The following is a 23,219-nucleotide window of genomic DNA, read 5'->3' on the forward strand; positions in this document are numbered from 1 at the left end:
GACTCCATTACAAGCCATCTTTTGTTTACGTACCAAACCGAAACCAAACCGTCACTTGGGCCTTTACGGAATACCACGTAGCAGCCGCAATGAAGCCGTTTCTGTGTTTGTTGCTGCTGCATCCATACTATGGCTGCATGGAATTCCCGTTCCCACAATGCACTTTGCAACAAATTTCAGAAAATGCCTGAGTGACCGACCGGCCTGGTACGTAAACAAATGGACTGCTTATGATAGAGTCAAGTTTGAAATTGTTCACTGTGAGGGATGAGATTCAGGTATGTAATCATGGAAAGACTAACGGAGTCGTGATAGTTTGGCTATGACTTGGGTTTTGCAGATTTGATGAAAAACTGGCGATGAAAGTCATACGCAGCTTTAAGAATGATTACCTTCCCTGATTTTTGCTGGTATTCATTGAGGTTTAGTTTAAATCCACTAACATGCCTTTCACTTCCCTCCCTATTCCTCATCTGTAGCAGTTGTGGATATTTTTCTTTCCATTTAGGCCTTTTGTTGACATGTAAATGGTGCTTTAAGTCACAAAAACTTCAGTTTGTGTGTATCCATGTGGACAGAGAAATAAGAGACTAGAGATTAGAATACGACGCCGTCACACACCAGTACATGGATGTCTCTTGTTGCTTTGTGTGCTGAACAAGTTTATGATGTCACGGTTGAAATGTAATGGTTTGTCTGTTTGTTTGTACCAATTTCCTGTTGTTTGTACAGAGATATTTTCAAATGTGGATTTTTTTTTTAATGGAGGAGGACATTACCAATTTAGACACGGGTGTATTTTAGTCTGTAAGTACTGGAAAAGATATGACTAGTTCCATTTGCCTTTCCTGGTCATATTTCTGCCCCAGACACTTATCCAATCAGAAAAAGGCAGGACAAATAACAGGTTTAAGCACATTTGTTAAATATACGAATAGAAGAAGCGGTGTTGTTGGACTTATGTCTGCTAACGTCAACAAATGAAAAAGTCTCAGCTCAATGTAAATAAGCACATAAGCATGAGCAGCTGGATGCATACTACAGTTCACTTAACAGGCACTGATGCCATTAAAGCTGCAGGAGCTAAAATCAGTGGGAAAAAAAATGTTAGAGCATGTAAAAAAAAAAAAACACCCCTTTCTTTTGTAGCTGTCTAATCTCAGTCCAAATGGAAAGACTAAATATAAATATAAATGGGCTGATGTCGCTTCATGTAATTATGGAAAAATAAAGTCACTTTTCCAAGTGTTCCAAGTGCATCCAGGCTGGAGTCTGATCAGTGATTGGGAATTACAACTGTCAGTCATATATTTACACCTACTTGTCTGAAAATATTCAAAGCCGCTTTTACACAGAGAAAAATGTAGTTTACCACCACCAGAGGGAGAATGTGAGAGTGAATGAATAATGGATCGATAATGTAAAGCGGTGGTGACACAGGCTGGACTTTTACACAGCGGACCTGTGTTCCAGAATCAAAGGGGCGGTAACGCAACACAGCATATAGTGTGACATATACCTTGTGCGCTGGAAGTACCCCAAGCATAGCATTGTTGCTAACCTCTCCAGAGTCGGCCCATTTTTCACTGTTCCACAAATGTTAGTATGGATAGAGTCCTCCGCCATAAGTGGCAACAGCTCACAGATCTCGACGTCTCCCCAGTTTGACATCTTTCTGGTCACGTTGACATGTTTGTTTACTCTACACGCCCTGCACTCATTTTAAAATGCCTCCAGTATGGGGGTTGCGCACGAAAATTAGATGTGTTCCTTTTACATACATGATTCCACCTTTATCGTGGCTCTATTACTACCTCCAGAAGCGTTACAAAGCCACGATAAAGGTAGGACCAAATGATGCACCATTTCATTTACACAGATTCTGGAATAAAAGCAAAATATTCCCGTAACAGAAGTGGTGTGTAAAAGGGGCTCATGATTGGCCAAAACTGGGGCGTCATCTGATAGTTTTTCTAAAGCCTGCTTGTTAATGTTCCTCCATAATAATAATAATTATTAGCATTAGCATTGTTGTGCTGGTTTCTGTTGAGTTTTTGCTTTTTTCTCATTGTTTGGCTTGGTATCTCACATCCAGAGTGGTGTCTGTCATGTAAATATTGTCACCTATTCCCATAAATGAAGTCTCATACCCTGTCAAAACATTAGATAATGATGGAATTAATAACTAATGACACATAGAAACTATCAAGCACTGCAGTTTTAATAATGTGGGTTTCTTCTGGAGAGTTTTAAAACATTTAATCTCCTTTCATTTGGAGCTAAAACATTAAAACACAAACTTTATCTAATCATTTAAGAATATGTCCAAATATATCTGTATTTTTTTGTCTTTTACTCTAAATATAAAGACACTATACAGGTGCCACTCCCACCTCCAACACTGTGAGGTTTCTGTGAAAATGTCTTACTTTCTACATTCCCTTCTGTGCTGGAACTTAGCTGGTGCCCCAAGATAACATTGTTCATGTTTTGGCGTTTCACAATTCTGCTGTCTCCTCAGCGTGGGCAGTGTCGGGTATGGAGACATGGAGGTAATGTTTGTGCATGTTCGTAGGACATTGTAGTTATACAGCCTTGGTTATTGTGACAACCATCTTTTTTTTTTTTTTCCCAAGAGATGCACCCATTATAACTGAAACTGCTGAGTTTTTTTCCACAAAGGCTTGAGTGCAGTTTTTCTTTTTTTTTTTTTTCGTAGCATTTAAATCTTCTATGGCGCAAGTGTTGCTTTCTTTTATTCCTAACCACTCCCCCTCCCTCTTGTTTTCACTTCCATTCCTATTTCATGGATTTTACGATTGAAGAAGTGCTTTGATTCCGCAGTTGGTAAAGGCAGACTTAAAATGAGGAGTGAAAAAAAAACAACAACAAAACAAAACAAAAAAAACAAACAAGTGTGGACCTTCTTTAAATAGATCATGTCCAAAACCACTGTTCTGCATTTACACAGACACACAAGTTCATGCCTTTGTGTCGGTCCTTCTCGGAGTTTCCGAATTGTCCTCATCTCCATTCACGTTACTGCCGTTTCTTGTCTCTTTTATTGGACTATTAAAAGTTTCCTTCTACTGTTACTCCCTTTCTGTGTGTGTCCCTGTCCCTCGAATTCATTTTCTTTCTTGGTTACAATCTGCCACTTTATCTCTGCACAGTTCTCCGTCTTTCTCCGACTCTTTGAACAAAGCCACGATAAGACTTGCTGGTTCCCTGTCTGCATTCCCTTCTCTTCGTCCCCTCTTACATTAGTATGCCAACATTACATTCGCCTGATTAGATAGCTGGCTTCAAGGATGAATCCCCCCTAGTGGCCCCCTTGCCTTTATGCGTGTTCTTGTGTGTGTGTCCACGCACCGAGTGAAGCCATACCGCTCCTAACTGCGCCTTTCTTTTCAAGGTAATGCAGGTTGTCTGCTTTTAAATGGAGAAATAAGAATGCCTTCCCACATGGCACCCCACTTTTCTAAATTTCTATGAAGTAACTAGAGCCCTCTGCCCTCTGCCGTTATTCCTACACTTTCATTTTCTCCCACCCCGTCCCCTTTTTTTAAATTTATAGTTTCATGTCCTTTCATCCTGTCGCCATACTGTCATTCCGTCATTTTGTCGGCTCCTCTTTATTCCGTTTCTTCTTCCCATTGACGCCGGTCGCTCACTTCATTATACCCTCTTCCATCTTATTTTTGTCCCTTACCTTCTGTCCTTCCATTCTCTCTCTTCCCCCTCACATCTTCTGGCTCGCTCTGTCATTGCTCTCTCACTTGGGCCACCTACTGTGCCTTCTTTCATTGGTTTAGAGACGGACTCACAGGCTTTTAAGGAACTGGCAGCCTGTCGTTTTGGTCTGTATACACCAGACATTGAATCATTAGTCTCTGTAAATGCTCTAATTTGTTACTATCATGTGTTAGGATTATCATTCTGTCTCATAGTGCTGTTGTAGAAGTAGAAATACTAGTTTGCAAGAGACAAAATGGGAATATGACAGAAATAAAACAAGATGCTCCCTGTTTCATAGGCATATAGAGCCAGCCCAGGCTTTGTCAACCTGTTACCTCAAGGAAGCTTTGATCTACCTCTAGGTGGCAGCAGTGTCATGAAGTCCCTGTAATGATTCCAATGGGATGCAAACATACTGGTTAATGAATGCCATTTATCTAGACATAATATTGTATTGATTGTGAATTTCATAAACATCATAGTCAAGTGTACTGTTGTTGGAGCTGCATTTATTTCACTGATCCAGGTTCAGGCATTTTAACTTTCCCATTAATAATCAGGTCTTTTCAACCCTAGACTGTAGTTGCAGTAGTGGTGTGTAACCTTTACTTGTCAGGACGTCCTCTGACTCAATCTGCTGGTCTTCTTTCATCAGGCGCCCATGTTCTCCTGGCCACGACTCAGGGATGCAGACCCGGTGCTTCGCTGCGAGATGGCCTCCACTGGAGAAGTAAGAAAAAATCTTTAAGTACCGACACTTCCTCTCAATTTGAAGAATCCGTGACAACATCTACGTAATTTTTATGTTCTAATGCAGGTAGCGTGTTTTGGACCGAACATTTATTCAGCCTTCCTGAAGGCAATGCTCTCCACAGGCTTTAAGCTGCCACAGAAGGGCATCCTGATTGGGATTCAGGTAAGACTACAGCCATCTGGAAGTCTTCTTGCCTCCTGTTTGTATTTCCTTTAGGTACCGCCTGCCCACAAGACACCAAATGCGAGGTGCCTTCTGAACAGGTGGACCTAAATCTTAGTCTATCAGCTATTTACCATGCCAGCTTGGCACACCTCACTTAGTTTCAGACTAAATAACACCTTTACTTACGCAACTTTAACAACTCTCAGGTGACTTAGAGACTTTTAAACTCTTATGCAATGCTGGATTACATGTTTACAGTGTACTTATTATACCTAAATGCTGACATTAATATTCACATTAAGACAAAAATCATTCAATTATTGTGACATACCGTGACAATAATCCGATTTAAGTACACAAACTTTTCCTGATACTCCTAAACCAAATGCTTATTTGAAAGACAATCCCAAAAATCCATTACCGGTCCCATCTAAATCCATCAAACGCTTTTTCTCCACCCTTTCCCAGTCCTCCCAAAAGCACCAAAAATCTGCTTAGAAATGTGCTGTTTAATGACGCCACATCACTAGAGTTTGGATAGTTAAGTGTTGCTGACACCCCGGGTTGCCAGACTGTGAATTTGACTAATGCAGCTTTAACAAAGAACTCACAACACTGGCTGTATAATTGGTGCTCTAGGGGAACAGGTCCACTTCAAGGCAAGTGCCTGGGGTCACATATGCACTGGAACATGTCTGACAAGCAGCAGCACTTGAGGCTGACAGATCAAGAACACACAGCAACATTATGCATCACCAGTAGTTTAGAGAACAATAATGGCAGAAGGATTGAAGGAGTGATATTTTGCTTTTTTAAATGGAATTATGTATTTTAAAACATTTCCCTGTGGTCTACATAAACTGTAAATGCTATGTTTGGGTCTGAATTCTTCGTTAATTCAACTGCACAGGCCCATCTTCGACCCTATTTCTGAGTAATGACACCAGAAAGGTCGTTATGAGCGCTGGCCCTTTAAATACACAAGTCACTTCATGCCCTGCCCCCTCCAGGTTGTTAGTGTACGTTAGACGTCTTGACCTTACATGTGTAAATGTCATGACGTAACTAGTTATAGACGTAACAAATTAAGCAGGAATTAAAACAGGTCGTAGAAATCCACTCAATTTTTGCCACAATTAATATAAAGATAGCTTTGCAGCACTTGGAGGGTTCAAATTCAAACTTTATGAACTGTTAGGGTCCAAATACACAAATAAATGAACCAAAGACTAATAAAAGTGGGTTTAGCAAAATATGACCCCTTTAATACACCCTTTATTTAATCTTGCAGGGATCTCGGTCTTAAAGGACCTATATTTCAGTTTTACAGAGCTAGAAATACATACTAGAAATACGTCTTATTACTTGGGGGATTCCTTGGTATGAGTCCCTTGGTGCAGTGGTTTTACAGCTCCTTATGTGGTTGTGTGTTGAATATTCTCCTTGTGACTGACATACGTCTACATAGCAAAACTGATAAATCGTGTTGTCATTTACATTCTAAATGTAAAAAAAGCAACAATTACGTTAATTGCCCAACTTGACCTATTCTTATCCTCTGTCGTATGGACAGAAATACACTCAAAAGCTGCTGAAGATGTTTTGGTTTTGTTTCCCCCTGCCTCTGACTACTCACAACACTACAGCTACTTCAGTTATCGCTCCACTGTTGTGATCTCTTTCATTCATTTCTATCTCCGCCCTGCCTCTTATTCCAAATCTTTGTAAGTATTCTCACCTTTCTGTACTAAATCTGAAGCTTTGTTTCGAAAAACCAAATTAGAAACACATACGTCATATAAAACCAAAAAAAAACAAAAAAACAAAAAACGGTTGTCAGAAAATACAGGAAATATCAGACAATGGTTTTGGGGAGGCAGCAGTAATTTTAGCAAGCATATTGTTTACTGAGCTGAAGGGCACACAGTTTGAGCATAAACAGTTGCAAATCAGCAGCAACACAGAGTGTTCAGCACTTTGAGTATGCATGGTGAGATCCATTAAGTGGGTCATTTGAAGATAATATCTATGACCTAAATCTGTTGCAAAGTGACTTTTTATTCTTTCTTCACATCCACAGCCATTGTCTGGGGGTAAAATGAGGTGATAACTGAAATTTCCTAAGACACTCAACCTGTCACAACTTCAACTAGTTGGACACTCAGCAGCATGCCAATGCAAAGGCCCCACACACTCCTGTAATCAGTGCAAGGCTCTGTTTAGTAGTATTAAAGGGGTCATAATTTGCTAAACCCACTTTCATTAGTCTTTGGTTCATTTATTTGTGTATTTGGACCCTAATAGTTTGTAAAGTCTGAATTTGAACCCTTCAGGTGCTGCAAAGCTATCTTTATATTCATTCCGGCAAAAATCTAGTGGATTTCTACAACCCGTTAAAATTCCTGCTTAATTTGTTACATTTTGTAACTAGTTATGTCACGCCATTTGCACATATAAGGTCAAGACTTCCACCGAACATTTCTACAAGTACACCATAATTGTTTGTCAGCAGCAGCGGTTGTAGTAAAAACTGAAAATATGTCCAAATTTCGAGCCGATTACCTAAAATGTTCAGTTGTTGATTATATTAATGAACACAAGTGGCTGAATGGGACAAAAAGCATGGTCAGCAACCAGGAGGGGGTGGGGCATGAAGTGGCTCATTTGGATGTAAAGGGCCAGCGCTCAAAATGACCTTTCTGGTGTCTGGTGAATTAATGAAGAATTCAGACCCAAGCAGAGCATTTACAGTTTATGTAGACCACAGGGAAATGTTTAAAAATGCATAATTCCATTTAAAAAGCAAAATTTCACTCCTTTAAGGGGGGGGGGGGGGGGGGGGGATCTTTTCTGGGTTCAACTTTGACCCATGCTCTGCACAATAACCCCTTTGGCAGAGGAAAAAAAAACCCATTGAACCTGTAGGTGGTGCCAACAGAATGGGACCTCACCTGTTTGGGTTTGTATGGATTAGTTTGATGGAAAGGACTTAATAAAATGTCATCTTTAAAGAAAGCGTCTTTGCAGGTTTAAACATGCAATATTTTGTGTAATAGCTATTACTCATCTGTGCAATGACAACGCAATTTCCCCCAACATTGCAGGTGTTAATATTCAAAAATTAATCCAAATGTCAAATGCAGGGAGAAGTTGTGATCCAGAATGTACTAACAGTTACCAAAACCACCACAGAGTTAACACTACATCTCTGTAGAAATTATGACACCTGGAAGAAGTGTGACATTTGGTCAAACTATGGTCAGACCTGTGAGAGTTCAATCTGATTAGTAAACAGCAGTAATGATAACATAATAAATGTGTATCTTTATAAACTAAAGCATTTCATAACTTCAAAAAACTCATCAGCTTATGGTGTAGAATAAATGCTTTGACATCAACAATTTTTTTTTCTACCATTACATTTGATTCACATTTTTACTACAAAGTGTTTGTAAGAGGTGAAAACTAATGGTAATGTTTGTTTTAGTCACTTGATTTCTAATAATGAGATGAGAGTTGCAGTCAGTAAGAAACATCTTCCAGTTTGGTTAACACCCCTTGGACTCACAGTGACTTGCGCGTCTCTCTAATACAATACATTGACATATTTAAGGTTAAAAGTTAATTCACTTAATTATTGTTATGAGGAAATTAGATGTCTGTATTTTACCCATCCTAATGTCCAGAATTAGTTGTAGTAATTATCTTAGTATTAGCATTTAGTTAATTCAGTGGCAGCTCGCTACTCCCTATGTGCTCTTTGATCAACTCCAGATCTACACCAGTCCTTGCTCAAAGGCACCGACAGTAGAATTAACCCATGTATTTTTGTTTTTGATAACGAGGAGAAAACAAGCAAACTTGACACAAAAAGACCCCGATCTTAACTGTAATCCAACATGGATTCTTCTAGCTACAAGGCAGAAGTGCTAGCCAATGTGGAAGAATACCTAAATACTAACCTTAAATTAACATTAAAGTAGAATTATTACAATAGGTTCATTTAAGCTATAATGCAAGTTTGTGTTTTCATTTAAGATGAACATCCAAAACACAATTTAATAAGTGCTTCGAGGCACAACAAACCCCGCCCCTCGCACATATTGTAGCTTATTTTGGCATCGATCCAGCTGATGTCATCATGTCTATGCGTGTGCTGATGTCAGCAAATCAATTGCCTCTATATATGTGCTAAGTTTGAAGTAAATTAAAATTCCGCCCATTATAAGCAAATGGTGGGAAAAAAAGATATCAAAAATTTGAACTTCAACCTACTTTTCCCAAAATGTAATGACATCTATTCTGGGTCACTTGCAATCTATAAACCCAGTTTGGTATGAATTCAACCAGTAATTTTGCAGCTAAAGTGTTAACAATGAATATTTTTCAGTTGTCTTTTTTGATAAACTAAGTGTTCATGTTAAATAGTTTCAAACCTCTGACATTGGAGGCCATATAGCAGTATTTTTGAATGTAAACCAAAAGTTATGGGGATATTTTGAACACATGCCCAGTAGATGAACAGTATGGGACTGATTGACTCCTACAACTGCTGTGAGCAGTTTTGGATGAACAGAAATCCACAAGAAAATACTACTTCTTGCATTATGTATTTTTTTTTCTGTCTGTATCTCTCCATTTCAGCATTCGTTCCGACCCAATTTCCTGGCTACAGCCCACCAGCTCAAAGAGGAGGGATTCAAGGTGAACATCCAAGGCTTCTATATTTTACATACTATCCACTACACTTCTTATTGATGATCACACAGAATTCATTCTATGGTTTCAGTGTTATGTAGCTCAAACTCTCATTGTAATTCTTGCATACATTTCGTCATTCAGCTGTACGCTACTGAAGCCACCTCTGCCTGGTTAAGTGCCAATGACGTCCCTGCCACTCCAGTCGCCTGGCCAAGTCAGAATGCAGAAGAAACCAGTCTGCCCAGTATTAAAAGGTTCTTTTCATTTACACTATTTTTACACATCCATCTAAACTGTGCAAAATAAGCCAGCTGAGACTTGCATAATCAAAAGCCATATGAGTTTGGCTCATGAAGTGGGTACAAAAATCAGCATAGGATACCATCTTCTGAGGCAATAGTCCTTTCATTATCTCTGTAATAAGCCCGAAAGATCAAAGAAGCTACTTCAGACTCGCTAGGTCCAGAGCTACTGCATTATGACTGCAACCAATGATTATTTTCATTATCGATTAATCCGCAGACTCTTTGTCTTCATTTGGCCGAACCAATTAATATGGTCACGATATATATGGGTACTTCTCTAAACTGACTAAAGAAAAGCTAACTGTAATTCTAAAAGTTAGCATGAAAAAGAAAAGCAGGCGTTCTTCCATCAATCATCATTTCTTCAGTTGAGGGCTTGTTAATTCATACAGACTTTTGGAACGGTTCTACTAACAAAATAATTGGAGCAGGCTGACTGTGATTGCAGTTTTTCAGGTAATGATTCCAAAAACAAGTCATGATGGTGCTACAATGAAGCCATCTGGACCATATGTTTGGAATAAGCTGGTGACGATGAGGATGTAAAGGGGATTTAATAGACATGGAGCAAAATAACACACAAACATGCACACACTGCAGCTGGCATCAGCTGTGCAACGTGGCACAGAGGCCACCTCTTTATAGCAGAGGATGCATGACCTTTATTGTCAGTGTCGGCTGTCCTCCATATTTTCTATTAGAATTCAGCTCTAATTTTTTTGCAGTCTGTCAAAGGCCTTCAAATGAAAAAGGCTTTACTCTATGTGTGTGTGTGTGTGTGTGTGTGTGTGCAGGAGTGCAGGAGAGAGGGGGCTGGAGATGCTATAAGGAAATGAAGCCATATAATGAAAACCCTGCTTATATAGGGGGGGTGTTACATTATTTTGTCAATTCCTTGTGACAAAAAATATTACAAGCAATAAAACTTCTAATTAAAAAACTGTCATCAGAGAGCTACGATGTATTTCTGCTCCTGAGGTTTAACTAGTTGAGACAGGAAACATTACAAAACCCTGCTGATGTGATAACATTCTGCGGTGTCTCACACTATTTTTTGTGTGTGTGTGTAGACTGATCAGCAAAGGTCATATTGACCTGGTGGTCAACCTGCCCAATAACAACACCCGCCTCATCAAGGACAACTTCCTCATCCGCAGAATGGCCATCGACCACGGTGTTCCTCTCATCACCAATTACCAGGTACGTAATGTCATGGTACCAGAGACTGAGCACAAGATTTTACAATATTTTAATACATGGTTTATATTATAGCCAACAAAAATAAAAACGGTTAAAAAAAAAAATAAGTGGCCAGTGAGTTCTTCAAAGGGGATAAATAATAACAAAACCAAAATCAGCTTCCAGCACATTGTCCTCGTGTCTGTATCTGTATTCTGGGTTCATACACATTTTTCAAGGTTGAATTAAAGTACTTTTAATGATCATTTTCAAATTTATCCAGCACAGCACCTTGTCGCTGGGCTAAAATACATATCTACAGGAATACATATACTCATGATTTTTTTTTTTTTTTGCTGTTTATCACATTGATGTGCATTGCATTATGCTATGAACATCTAAAATTATGTTTCATAATAGCAAAATGTTTAGAAATTAAAGGAGGACACAGTTATAGCCAAAGAAACAGAGGCCACTTTGTGTTCTTCAGGCACACTTGAACTGAGCCAAAGATTAAAGCTGCGTATGACTTTCGACACCGATTTTTCATCAGATCTGTAAAACCTGAGTCATAGCCTAAGTATCACAAATCCGAGTCTTTCCGTGAATACGCACCTGAATCTCTTCCCTCACAGTGAACAATTTCAAAGTGTACTCCACCATAAACAATCCATTTGTTTACAAACAGAGCCAGTAGGTCACTGGCATTTTCGGAAATTTGTAATGACGTGCACTGTTGGAAGCGGAGCTCCACACAGCCGCATTATGGCCACAGCGGCAACAAACACTGAAACGGCTTCACTGCCTCTTGCTACTGCAGCTGCGTCCTACAATATACATCGCGACAAATTTCCTAAAATACCCAAGTGACCTACCGGCTCTGTTTGTAAACAAATGGAGTGTTTATGGTGGAGTACACTTCGAAATCGTTCACTGTGAGGGAAGAGATTCAGGTGCGTATTCACGGAAAGACTTACGGATTTGTGATACTTAGGCTATGACTCAGGTTTTACAGATCTGATGAAAAACTGGTGACGAAAGTCATACGCAGCTTTAAGGTAAAAATTTACCTGGAGAGCACTTGGTAATTTTCTGTTTTAACATAGCTTTATTTTTCATAATGTATCATCTCTCTGTCAGTACCTTTGGCTTCACCTCTAACCTGGCCGAGTTAATATTAAAAATAAATAAATCACATCACAGAGCTATAATTACAGCACTTAAACTAAAATTCAAGCACTTTTCAGACCTTGAAAACACAACACTGAAATTCAAGCATTTTCAAGCATTTCAAGCACCCGTATGAACCCTGTGTATTGTATTGTCCATCCAGTCCAGTTCCCACCTTAAACGCCCACAAAGACATTATGTATTTTCCCCCCTATATGTCACTATTATGCACCGATCCTTTAATTTTTTTGAGCTAAAATGTCTTCTGTTTTCTAGGTTGTGAAGCTTTTTGCCGAGGCTATTTCTTATGCAGATGAACTTGACACAACCAGCCTTTTCCACTACCGGCAGAAAGAAGGCAAACAAAGAGGGGCTAGTCAACAGGCATAGAGCCCCTTTGTCCTTTCTGTCCCCTTCATTCAGCATTACTAAGCAGGGACATCGTTTTTGTTGCTTTTTATCCCTTCCATCTCTTCTCCCATCCTGATGTGTCAAGAACACGTCAAGTCATTCAGGTGCCGGAGTTTCAGTCCCATGGGTGTCACAGAAATTACTGCTTTTCTACAAAGCCTTCATCATCTACTCAACTATTAATTTATTGGATTTTCTGGATTTCAACTGCTTAGCTCTCAAGAGGATCACGTTGGTGTTGCCAGTTCATCACAGGGCAACACACACGAATAACCAGTCATTCTAACCATCATGCATATGGGGGATTTAGATTGACCAATTAACCTATCAGTGCATGGCTTTGGATGGTGGGCGGAGCCTGGAGTACCCCGAGAGAACCCTTACAGAAGTGGGGAGAACATACAAACTGGACACAGAATGGTCTACTCACACTAATTACTTCATTTATGGTCTATAGATTTTGTTTACTAAGTCGGCTCCCAACTCTTAAACAACTTTTTAATTGCCAAATTTGTGTTTAAATTTTATTTTTTGGATGTTTATTCCTTTCTAAGGGGATATTTCTTCAGGTTAACTGTTCACAGCTGGGATTACTTATTAACATTGGGGAAAAAAACAAGGATTGGTGATATTTTTAACTTGGCAGTAGTGTTCTCAGTTGCTTTTTTTTTATTATTTACAAAGCTCTGACAAGTAACAGTGACTGATAAACAGGGACACAAAGATCACTATTGTTGTGTTATAGTGGCTTTAAGAGTCGGTACTTATTACCTGGACAGATTTCCCTTTTGTGGGTGACAAGCAACCTGTGAAAACATGCTAAAGTTTGTTTGTTTTTTTAAACTACCCAGCTCTTCCTCAGCTTCTTTTATTCCCAAAGCCTTGGTCCAGTGCTTTAAGGCATTTATTCCTTTTCATGCATTTTTTTTTTAAACCTATGTCATGCTATAGTTGTGCATATAGTACATGTTTATTAGATACTGAACATATACTACATGTACAACTTCTTGCCAGCTGTAAAATAATGGTAATTCATGTGGATTTAATGATAAGAAGGGGTTTAATTTTGAAGACCTTTTGCCTGGATCTCTAGCTTTTTGTTTTGAAGCTGATGAGTTTATATATTTGGATGTATATGTATGTATGTATATATTGTATGTTTTCAGCAATATCTGCATTAAACCATCTTAAAAACAATGCAGTCCAACATTTAAGTGGACATTATGTATAGTAATAATAATACATGTAAGTGTTACACTGTTGTGCTGTTTTTCTTTGCTTTGTGAATGAATGAAACCACTGTATCCCATTAAAGTAAACTCACACAGCGACTCTCTCGGAGCGTACGTGTTGTGTTTGATCTGCATTAAAAGACACAAGTTTCCTCCCACATCAGGGCCTCTGCTATTAAACTGCAGATTTGATCAAAGCAGAGTTTAACTGCATCGGAGTGAGAGATGATATACTGCTGCACACCAAATAAACAGTTTGGTACAAGTGGTGAACAAAAACTTATAAACACGTCTTCCTACTTTCTGTAGTTTTTTTTTTTAAATATGGCAATGTGATGATATGAATTGTGTACAGATAACACACCACTTTTAATTGGCGTGTTATCTGTACGCATTACAACAGTGTTTTTCAACCGTGGGGTCGCCTGGAATTCAAATGGGGAAATGGGAAAGGGGAATTTTCTAGTAATTGATTAAAAAAACAAAACAAAAAAAAAAACCCTACTAATAAAAAAATATATGTTGAGAGAGACAATCACAATCCATAAAAGACATGACAAACTGAAGCTGAAACTGAAGCACTGCGGTACTGTTTATCTTTCAAATGTTCATTGTGGTCAGTTTCAGATGCTGCAGCTCTTTCAGAATTCATAGTTTGAGTTCTTGTTTGTTCACTATTAATTGTCAGCCTTGTAAATCCAAGCTGGACTGACTGTACATATCCTGACCAAGGAAAATCAAATTCTCACTTTGTGCTGTAATCTACACCTGGCTTTACTGCCTCTGTCCATAAGAATATACATTATATAGACTAAAGGTCATCGAAAATTAAAGTTTATTTGCAACATAGTACAAAACTATTACAAACTATTACATTATCAAAAATAAATTAATTTTAGCAAAAAAAAAAGTTTCTGTTTTGAATGTCTGAGGTCGCCAGAAATGTGTGATATTAAAAATGGGGTCAAGAGTCAAAAAAGGTTGGGAACCACTGCATTATAAGCTTTATGCGTGAATGTTCACGCCGCGTCAAATACCACGTGATTAGCGGTTACCGGATATGTAAACCGGAGATCTTGGCGTACACTGACGTGATCAAATGGTGTTGAATAACAAGCGAAAGGATGAAAATGCGTACTTATAGCATGCCGAATGCCATAAGGATTGCCATGACATACAACGTGATTTCATGAGATCAGTCTGAAATATGGAGACTCAGCCGTTACAGAATTTTTTTCCATTTTATTCCAGTGAAACACAATTGGCCAAAGTATTTATATGAACTTGGAATAAGTGCTACTGTTCGTACAATGAAAAACTGTTCTGGCTGCAAGAACAGACAATTGCTCCTCATCTTTACCGAATCTATGAAACCCTGCAAAAATCTAAAGTTCAAATCATTTCCACTGGTCCACCAGGTACATTCAGTACCTCCAACAAGGCTAAGGCTCTGTTAGCTGCTGTGCCCATTAGTATGACTTCTCTTCAGCTTTCATTTGCAGATACAGAACTCCCCAAAGAGCTCTACATATAACCTTGGAACCTTCCTTTAACCACTTAGTGCGAGCTCTCCAAATGCACGTCTCAACCTCTGCTTTTACAGATGAATCCATCCACGAACCATTTTGCAACATCCAATGCAAACAACACAGTGCAGAGGTCACCAAATAAGTGAAATAGTCAGCTGAGCTAACCAATATTCCCACCCCGTCACACAAGACTTACCCCTCCTGTTCACCGACACCCTGCCGAGTCAGGGATTCATTTAGAATTTTAAATTAAAGATCATTGTTACGTAGATTAAACAAAATTATTGTCCTTTTTGGGTAATTCAGTCAAACCAAGACAAACATTATTCTACCAAGTCTTTTTTTTTTCTTTTTTTTTTTTTTAATAATTCAAAATTTGTATTGCATTTTTAATAATAATACAGCAATGGCCATCCAACTGACAGACAAAACAAAAAATAAATAAAAAACCAAAAAGACTGGATATTAGCTATTGACTTTCTTCTTCTTCTCAAAAAACTTTATTCTTCTTCTGGCATATGGCCAGTATGTTAAGAGTGGCGCCCTCTGGTGGACTGATTGAGAAACACTCATTCCAACACAACGGCCGCATGCAAGTATAAAGGCAAACCTATTGACATATGTAAAGTGAGCATAAATGATCCTTTAGTAGAAAAAAAGTTTCTCATAAGACTGACTGAAAATGAGGTTCAGTGCTTCCAGAGTAGGATGCTAAAGTTTTACAAACTGTGATTTCTTGCAAATGTTAACCACCACCAAACACAAACGGTGACCTTGATGAACATTAACATATTCGTTGCAAGTAAGCTGTCAGGTTGACATTGGCATTTAGCGCCACACACCACTGTGAACCACACGGATCAGCTAGTCTGGCCTTGTTTCTGGGTAGTCTGCCATCGACTACTGATAAGGAAACCTAACTGAGCTGTGAGTTTTTCACTTCATAGTGAGAATGCTAAACTTTCTTGGGTATAGCAGTTCCTTGGCTTCATTGCCGGCCAAGAGAGAAAAGTGAAAGAATTACTGTGAGTGAGAAATCTAAATATATTCATTATTTCAAGTTTGTCTGCCAGATCTGAGAAATCATTGGGTTTTTTTTTCTTTCACCTGGCTCTCACACACATAAAAATATCAGATTCTGTATGAGCAAAGTCTCATTTCCTGTTCAGTTGAGCTAATTCTGCCCCGGCAGCCCAGGGCCATCAGAGTCACGATTCAAAGCAGACACAGTAACTAAGCAACAGGGCTGCTTGTGGTGCTCGTAGCAGACAATAACTCCCAGCTAGGCCACGGCTTCAGCAATATGTCTGCAAATCCCACTTTGATTGAAGTAGTAGGGTGTAGCCATTTTTACATTTAACCTTATCCTAAAATAATGAGAAACTGATGTTGTGTTTTGATTGTGCTGCCGTTAAACACCCGCAGGAAGAACGCAAGTGTTCAAGCTACACCAGTAACTCCAAACCCGTCCTCGGGCCAAGAAAACAACTGCCAGCTGATAACCAGCCAACATCTCTCTTTTTACTGAAGTTGTAAGTTAGACTAGGAAATAGACAGATTTGCTCTTCTTCGATAATGTATGACACCAGTTCATGACTCCACACACAGAGATATGAGAGGGGATCTGGGGGTAAAAGAAACTAGAGCTCCTGGTAAGATTAGAAATTGTGAACATGGATCTTTGGCGCAGGCAAAGAAACTCGTAGAAAAACAAAAGACAGCCTGAACACCTCTTTAACACCACATTCTGTTTCCTTGTATCTAAGGTGTTCTGGGCCAAAATGAGAACAGAATAAAGGGAGGACTAAGGCTATGTTTAGTCAGGAACAATCTGAAACGAAAACACAAAAGTGCCATTGCGTTCTCACTTTGAATTTCATGTTTAGATGTGTGTTTTGGGGGGAAATCTGCAAAAAAAGGGTGTGAAATTTCCTATTCATCGATGTAGTATGCACGCCAGGTGGCTTGGTAGCATCACCACCACCAAGACCGAGCACCTGCCTAGAACCTTTCAACTTCTCTTCCTGTTTTTTCCTAGCGTGAAATACAATCACAAAAAAAGGAAACAGAACATCTTTTTCTCTGCTCTCTACTGTGCTCTATAAAGATCCGTGACAATTGCTGAAACGACTCTTGGATGTAAATTAGAGCGGCTAGGGCACAGGTGTCAAACATGCGGCCCGGGGGCCAAATTCGGCCCGCCAAAGGATCCAATCCAGCCCGCAGGATGAATTCATGAAATCCAAAGATTACACTGAAGATATTAACAATCAATGGTGTCAAAATCGTTTTAATTCAGGCTCCACATACAGTCCAATTAGATTTCAAGTGGGTCAGACCAGTAAAATACTATCATAATAACCTATAAATAATGACAACCCCAAATTCTCTCTTTGTTTTCTTGGTGTAAAAAAAGTTAAATTACATGAAAATGTTGACATTACCAAACTATACATTTGCAAAAAATGTAAATAACCTGAACAAATATGAACAAACCGAAATGTCTTAAGAAAAGTAAATCCAATTTTACCAGTATTCTGCCTGTTACTAAATGTTTTGTGTGATTGTAATGCACATGTGTAAATGATAAACTGATAAACCGAGGCATACAGAATATTGTTAAAACTGCACTTGTTTTTCTTAAGACAATTCAAGTTGTTCATGTTATTCAGATTTTTAAGAAAACCTTGTGGATGTAAACCTGATCATAATATAATTTTACTTTTTTCACTGTTATTATTTTACTGGTCTGGCCCACTTGAGATCAAATTGTGCTGACTGTGGCCCCTGAACTAAAACGAGTTTGACACCCCTGGGCTAGGGCGACTTGAAGGTCCGTCACAGGGAATAATCCGTTGTTTTCCTGTACTGGTGCTTGCCTGTGATGTAAACTCTATGCGATGAGAAAATGCAGTTTCATATTTTCAACCCTTTGGATGGTGGAGTGTTTTTAAGATTTCCACTCAGGAAGGTGGTTTCACTTTTTTGTGTTTTCAACTGCCAAAAACGCCATTGCCGTCTAGATGAAAGGCACATCTGATAAAATGTTTTGTCACATAAACTGGGCCTAAATCACCAAGTCTAGCACCAATGGTTTAGCCCCTAACACTCTGGAATGAGATTGAAAACTCTATAAAAAAATCTCTTTCTTTTAATATATTTAACAAGCGTCTTAAGCAAAAACTGTTGCTGCTTTATGCTTAGTGTAACCCTGTACGGCCTAATGAACCAAAAAACAAACATGTAAACATAAATAAACAGAGCTACTTCAAAATATGCCTGACCCTAAACTCCACACGGCTGATATACGAATCATGTAAACTCCTATTTTATGTTGATAAAGCCCCATGTCTGACTATTAAATTATCGGAGAATACTGGAATAAGCAGACTATAATAGGACTCAGGAAAAAGAAATGAATCATCTTTTGGTAGATAGGAAAATATTTTAAAATTCTGGGGTGTCCTATTACAAATGTATCTTGTTAATGAATTGCTGATCTTAACTGTTTGTAATAATTTTGTAATTGACTGATCGATACTAGTCGTTAACTCTGACTTAAAACACTTTCAGCAAACATCACGGCGCATTAGACATCCTTAAAAACTGTTAGCAGGGAGCCAATTAGAAACACAAAGAACAAGAGTCTGTGATCATATAAATGTAGCCTGCCAACATAGACTAACCACCAAAGTAAACATTCTCTAATTACCGCTAAATAGCAAGAACCAGCTAACAGAGACCCCCTTACAGTCCAATTCCACCCATGACATGATTCTGAAAACAGCTGCAAAGGCGGAGAGAAGCTGAGACGGAGGCGATCAGGGTCTGAGTGTCCAGGTGTGGATGAGAGATGGGGAGTTCAGGGACATCCGTATGATGGAAAAATCACAAGGTACATCAAACCGCATGAGTCTCTGAAAGGGTTAGTTTGGCTTTTTATGTTTTGCTACCGACACAAGGGCCCACATGGAAAGAAAAAAATCCATTTACTACTAGATTTACAACACATTCACCGCTTCTTCTCATCATTATATAGACTTTTTCCCAAAGTCCTAAATCCTTTTGAACCTACCAAAGCCCCCTGACAAAAAAGTGCAGCCTGTTGTATCACTAATCGCTTTTCCATTGGACATATGCACAAAACTTTACCGATATTTACGAAATGTTGAAAAAACAGAAGTGTGTAATGTCGGTTTTTCCATTAAATCACAAATGTGATCATTTGTTTATTTACTATCATGAGATGGCATGAGAAGTTGTGACATACACATGGTGACAAATGTAAATATCGTGTTGATTTATATATTCATTATTATTATTAGTATTATTATTATATATTACCTATCTATCTCTCTCTCTCTCTCTCTCTCTCTCTCTCCTAATTTTAAAAAATGATTTGGTTTCCTGGTGTGTCCACACATACCACACCATGTTTCTTTTAAAACTCTTCTTCTTCGCTTGTTGTAACGTCTGTCAACATCAGTTTTTTTTTTTTTAATTCATGTGACTCTAGTTGCGGAAAAAGATCTTTCCATTGCAGTTTTGTGTGATATACCATTTGTGCCATGCCCGAAAAACCACCTCCTGCCAGCACAAGAACTTCTAATCGAAAAACAAAAGTTTTGTTGAAATTGCCATTTTTCCATTAGGTAAATTTTTATGCGCAAGTTATATTTGCACAATTTGAGGGTCAATGGAAAAGCGACTAGTGTAGTGTTTAAATACGTTATTCATTAATTCATTCATTTTCAGGAGTGTTTCGTCCTCGAGGGTGTCTGGTGATGGTGGGGTACATCCTGGATGTGTTCATCACAGGGCTGATGCATGTAGATGAACAACCTTCACTCTAACATTCACATCAATGGGCCATTTAGATTGACCAGTTCACCTATTACAGTGCATGTCTCTGGACAACTGGAGGAAGCCAGAGAACCAGGAGAGAACCCACACATACACAGAGAGAACATACAAACTCCACACAGAAAGGTCCCACTGGAATCTAATTGCCGTGAGGTGACAGATATCCACACATTATTTCGCACTGAAACCAGTAAACAAATAAACAGAAAACAAGTGGTGTCAGGCACAACAAACCCCGCCCCTCGCACGTACCATTGCTTATTTTTGCGTCGATCCAGCTGACGTCATCATGTCTATGCGTGTGCTGATGTCAGCATATCAACTGCCTCTATATATGTGCCAAGTTTGAAGTAAATTGAAACAAAATTGATGTTTTTATAGACATTTGAAATTTTGCCCATTATAAGTAAATGAGGTAAAAAAGATTAAAAAAAAAAAAATCATAAAATATTTCAACTTTGACCTACTGTTCCCAAAATGTAATCAGATCTATTTTGGGTCACTGGCAATCTATAAACCCAATTTGGTATGAATTAAACCAGTAGTTTTGCTGATAGAGTGTTAAACAAACAAAGAAACAAACAAACCAAACCAAAAACAATAGCCCTTGCCTCCCTTTCGGAGGGCAGGGTAAAAATGGTTGTAGGTGTGTTACTGGGTCAAAAAACACTAAATGGAAATGTGTATAAAGGAATCAGGTGCTCATCAAGCACAGGGGTGGAATGCATGAAGAACAAAAAGGCCAAAAAGACACGGCATTGTACATTCTGTCTATTTTTTGCACACATATTTGGTTCACATCAATCTCCATTTGCCTTTTTGTTTTTCCAAGCAAATAAACTGGTAAAATTGCTGTTTGTGTGAATTAATTAAAATATCAGCTTCTGTTCAACCGGTTAGAAAATGAATGAGGTTTGGCAGAATCTGAATGATGCACTGATGATGATTAGAGGCACTAACATTGATTTCTTTTTTTAAACACAAAAAAAAATGTATTAAATTAACTAGATTTAAAACAATACTGAAAATATGATTCTATGTCCAGAATTGGATGTTTCACCTAAAAATGTAACGTCAATTTCAAGTAAATTTTTATGTCCATGATCACCAGCACTGATGTGTTGATTCATTTACTGTATATAGTGTTTATTTGTATTTGTATGACCAGTATGTAGCAGAGATTCTTGCCACTGACCAAAACACTTATTGCAATGCAAGTCCAGAGCTCGGCTTTCAAACTAGATTTATTCACTTATTTATTTAATTTTCAGAGTAAAAAAAACATACAAGTGCAGTTTGATGAAATACAACATCAAACTGCACAAAATACTAACACAATCATAGTGGTACACAATCCAAACTAAATTACAATAAAATAGAACGAGAAACAGTTATTCATGACAAAATGACTATTCTCATTAAAAAATGTCTCAAATTCAGTTTATAGTGATTCCAGTTTTTCTGATTTCCACAAATTGATTGACTATATGTGATTGCTATATGCCATTGATACGGAGGATTTACATCTACCACCTTTCAGTTCACCTTGGACGTTCCTCATGTTTCTGAGCCTGAGACTTTAAGAGGAAACACAAGGCCACTGAGCATATGAGGAGCCCGAATAAGTAGGATTTTGTAGCGTATTTACAGTTTTGGATGAGCAAATTTAATAAACTGCTCAAAATGTGACACAGAATTTTCTTAAAAACATGGCGATGTGATACGCAGCTCGATTATTATTATATTTCAGTACAAATGAATAATATAATTGTTTGCAGCTCAGAAAACATGTTATAGCATTCAGTATCACTTTAAATATAAAGTATCTAGATCTAATCGCCCTATAGTATAATACAGCCGCGGAAAAAATCATTAGATCATCAAAAGTCATCAAAAACAATGGTTATCAATCAAGTACTAACTCCTGTGTGTATCATGTGACTAAAACAGACAGAAAAGAAAACATGGAATGCCTAAAAGCACTGTTTTTGTCAGTACAATGCCATGAATACTGATGTAAGAACTGAAGTGAATTTGGTTATTATCAAGAAAACATGGAAAATGGATCGATATCAGCTCTGAAACTAAACTCTTATGAGCTGTTTTTGTTGTTATCATTATATTTGTCCAAAGAAATGTACCTATAGTTATACCAGGCATTAAAATGAACAAGAAACTAAAGAAAACGAGTGGTCCAATAATTTTTTTAGCAACTGTATATGATACACGTTTTAAAAGTATTAACTTCCCAAATACCACAAGAAACAGGCTCAATTGTTAAGCTTAACTTTTCTGTATTAAATTACACAAATAACAAAAAAATTATTATGCAGAATCGGTGGCAAAATACAAACTCGATAGATCACCTAAAACTACAACAACACATCAGTCGCAGCTTTCTTATTAGCTTTGCACATTGACTACAATATTACCATATACTCATTTAAAACCTGAAAAATGGGGGGAAAAAATCAAGGTGTGCAAAATGTATTTATTTCGAACATGCAAAGAAACAAAATAAAACAAAACCAAATAACATTTAAATGTACAGAATCTATCTTCAAGTATGTGCAAGTCTAAATTTTGCATGGTCGAAAAGGAGTAGTCGAAGTATGAACTTATTTAACCCTTTGATGCAGAAATTATGAGAACCTTAGTCAAGATTTTTTTTCCTCAGTGTTTTTATTCCTCTTTAGGCATGAAAAAAACATTGTGATTGAAATGTTTTTAAATGAACTTATTTTTTATTGAGTTACAAAAATGTCCACACAGCTGGACACCATGCGTTTAATTTTCGAAGCAAACATGTATTTAAAACACAATAACAGAAAGTGATATACTGTGTGAAAACTGAAATAAAAACATTTTGAATGCAGCTAATCTGATGTTTTCTCACATTTTAACATACTCTAATACTAGTTATTACTCACTTCATGGAAATAATGTACAAAAAAAAAACCTTTTTGTTTAAGAAAACTGTTAATTACAGTCTAATTACAAATAGCAATTGATTTACACTCAAACATGTTACTGCAGATCACATTTATCAACAACAGCAAAGTTACAGTAATTGTATGAATTGCAGTGTATGAGATGATACACTGTGTTGGCTGATATGCAAATAAAACAACAAAAGCTATGAATATTCAAGAGAACAGCTGTAGAATAACTG

General features: G+C 37.9%; 1 protein-coding gene across 1 annotated transcript in view; it reads left to right on the top strand.

Moving 5' to 3' along the window:
• Positions 1-13,756, top strand: part of cps1 (carbamoyl-phosphate synthase 1, mitochondrial) — a 118,752-nt gene extending 104,996 nt beyond the window's left edge. Inside the window, 6 exon segments of the mRNA XM_030125521.1 lie at positions 4,394-4,468; positions 4,556-4,654; positions 9,302-9,361; positions 9,500-9,612; positions 10,734-10,863; positions 12,289-13,756. Coding sequence (XP_029981381.1) covers positions 4,394-4,468; positions 4,556-4,654; positions 9,302-9,361; positions 9,500-9,612; positions 10,734-10,863; positions 12,289-12,402 — 591 coding nt within the window. The 3' untranslated portion in view covers positions 12,403-13,756.
• The last annotated feature ends 9,463 nt before the right edge of the window (positions 13,757-23,219 follow it).

The sequence above is a fragment of the Sphaeramia orbicularis genome, chromosome 21 (assembly GCF_902148855.1).
Source record: "Sphaeramia orbicularis chromosome 21, fSphaOr1.1, whole genome shotgun sequence".
Taxonomy (NCBI): Eukaryota; Metazoa; Chordata; class Actinopteri; order Kurtiformes; family Apogonidae; genus Sphaeramia; species Sphaeramia orbicularis.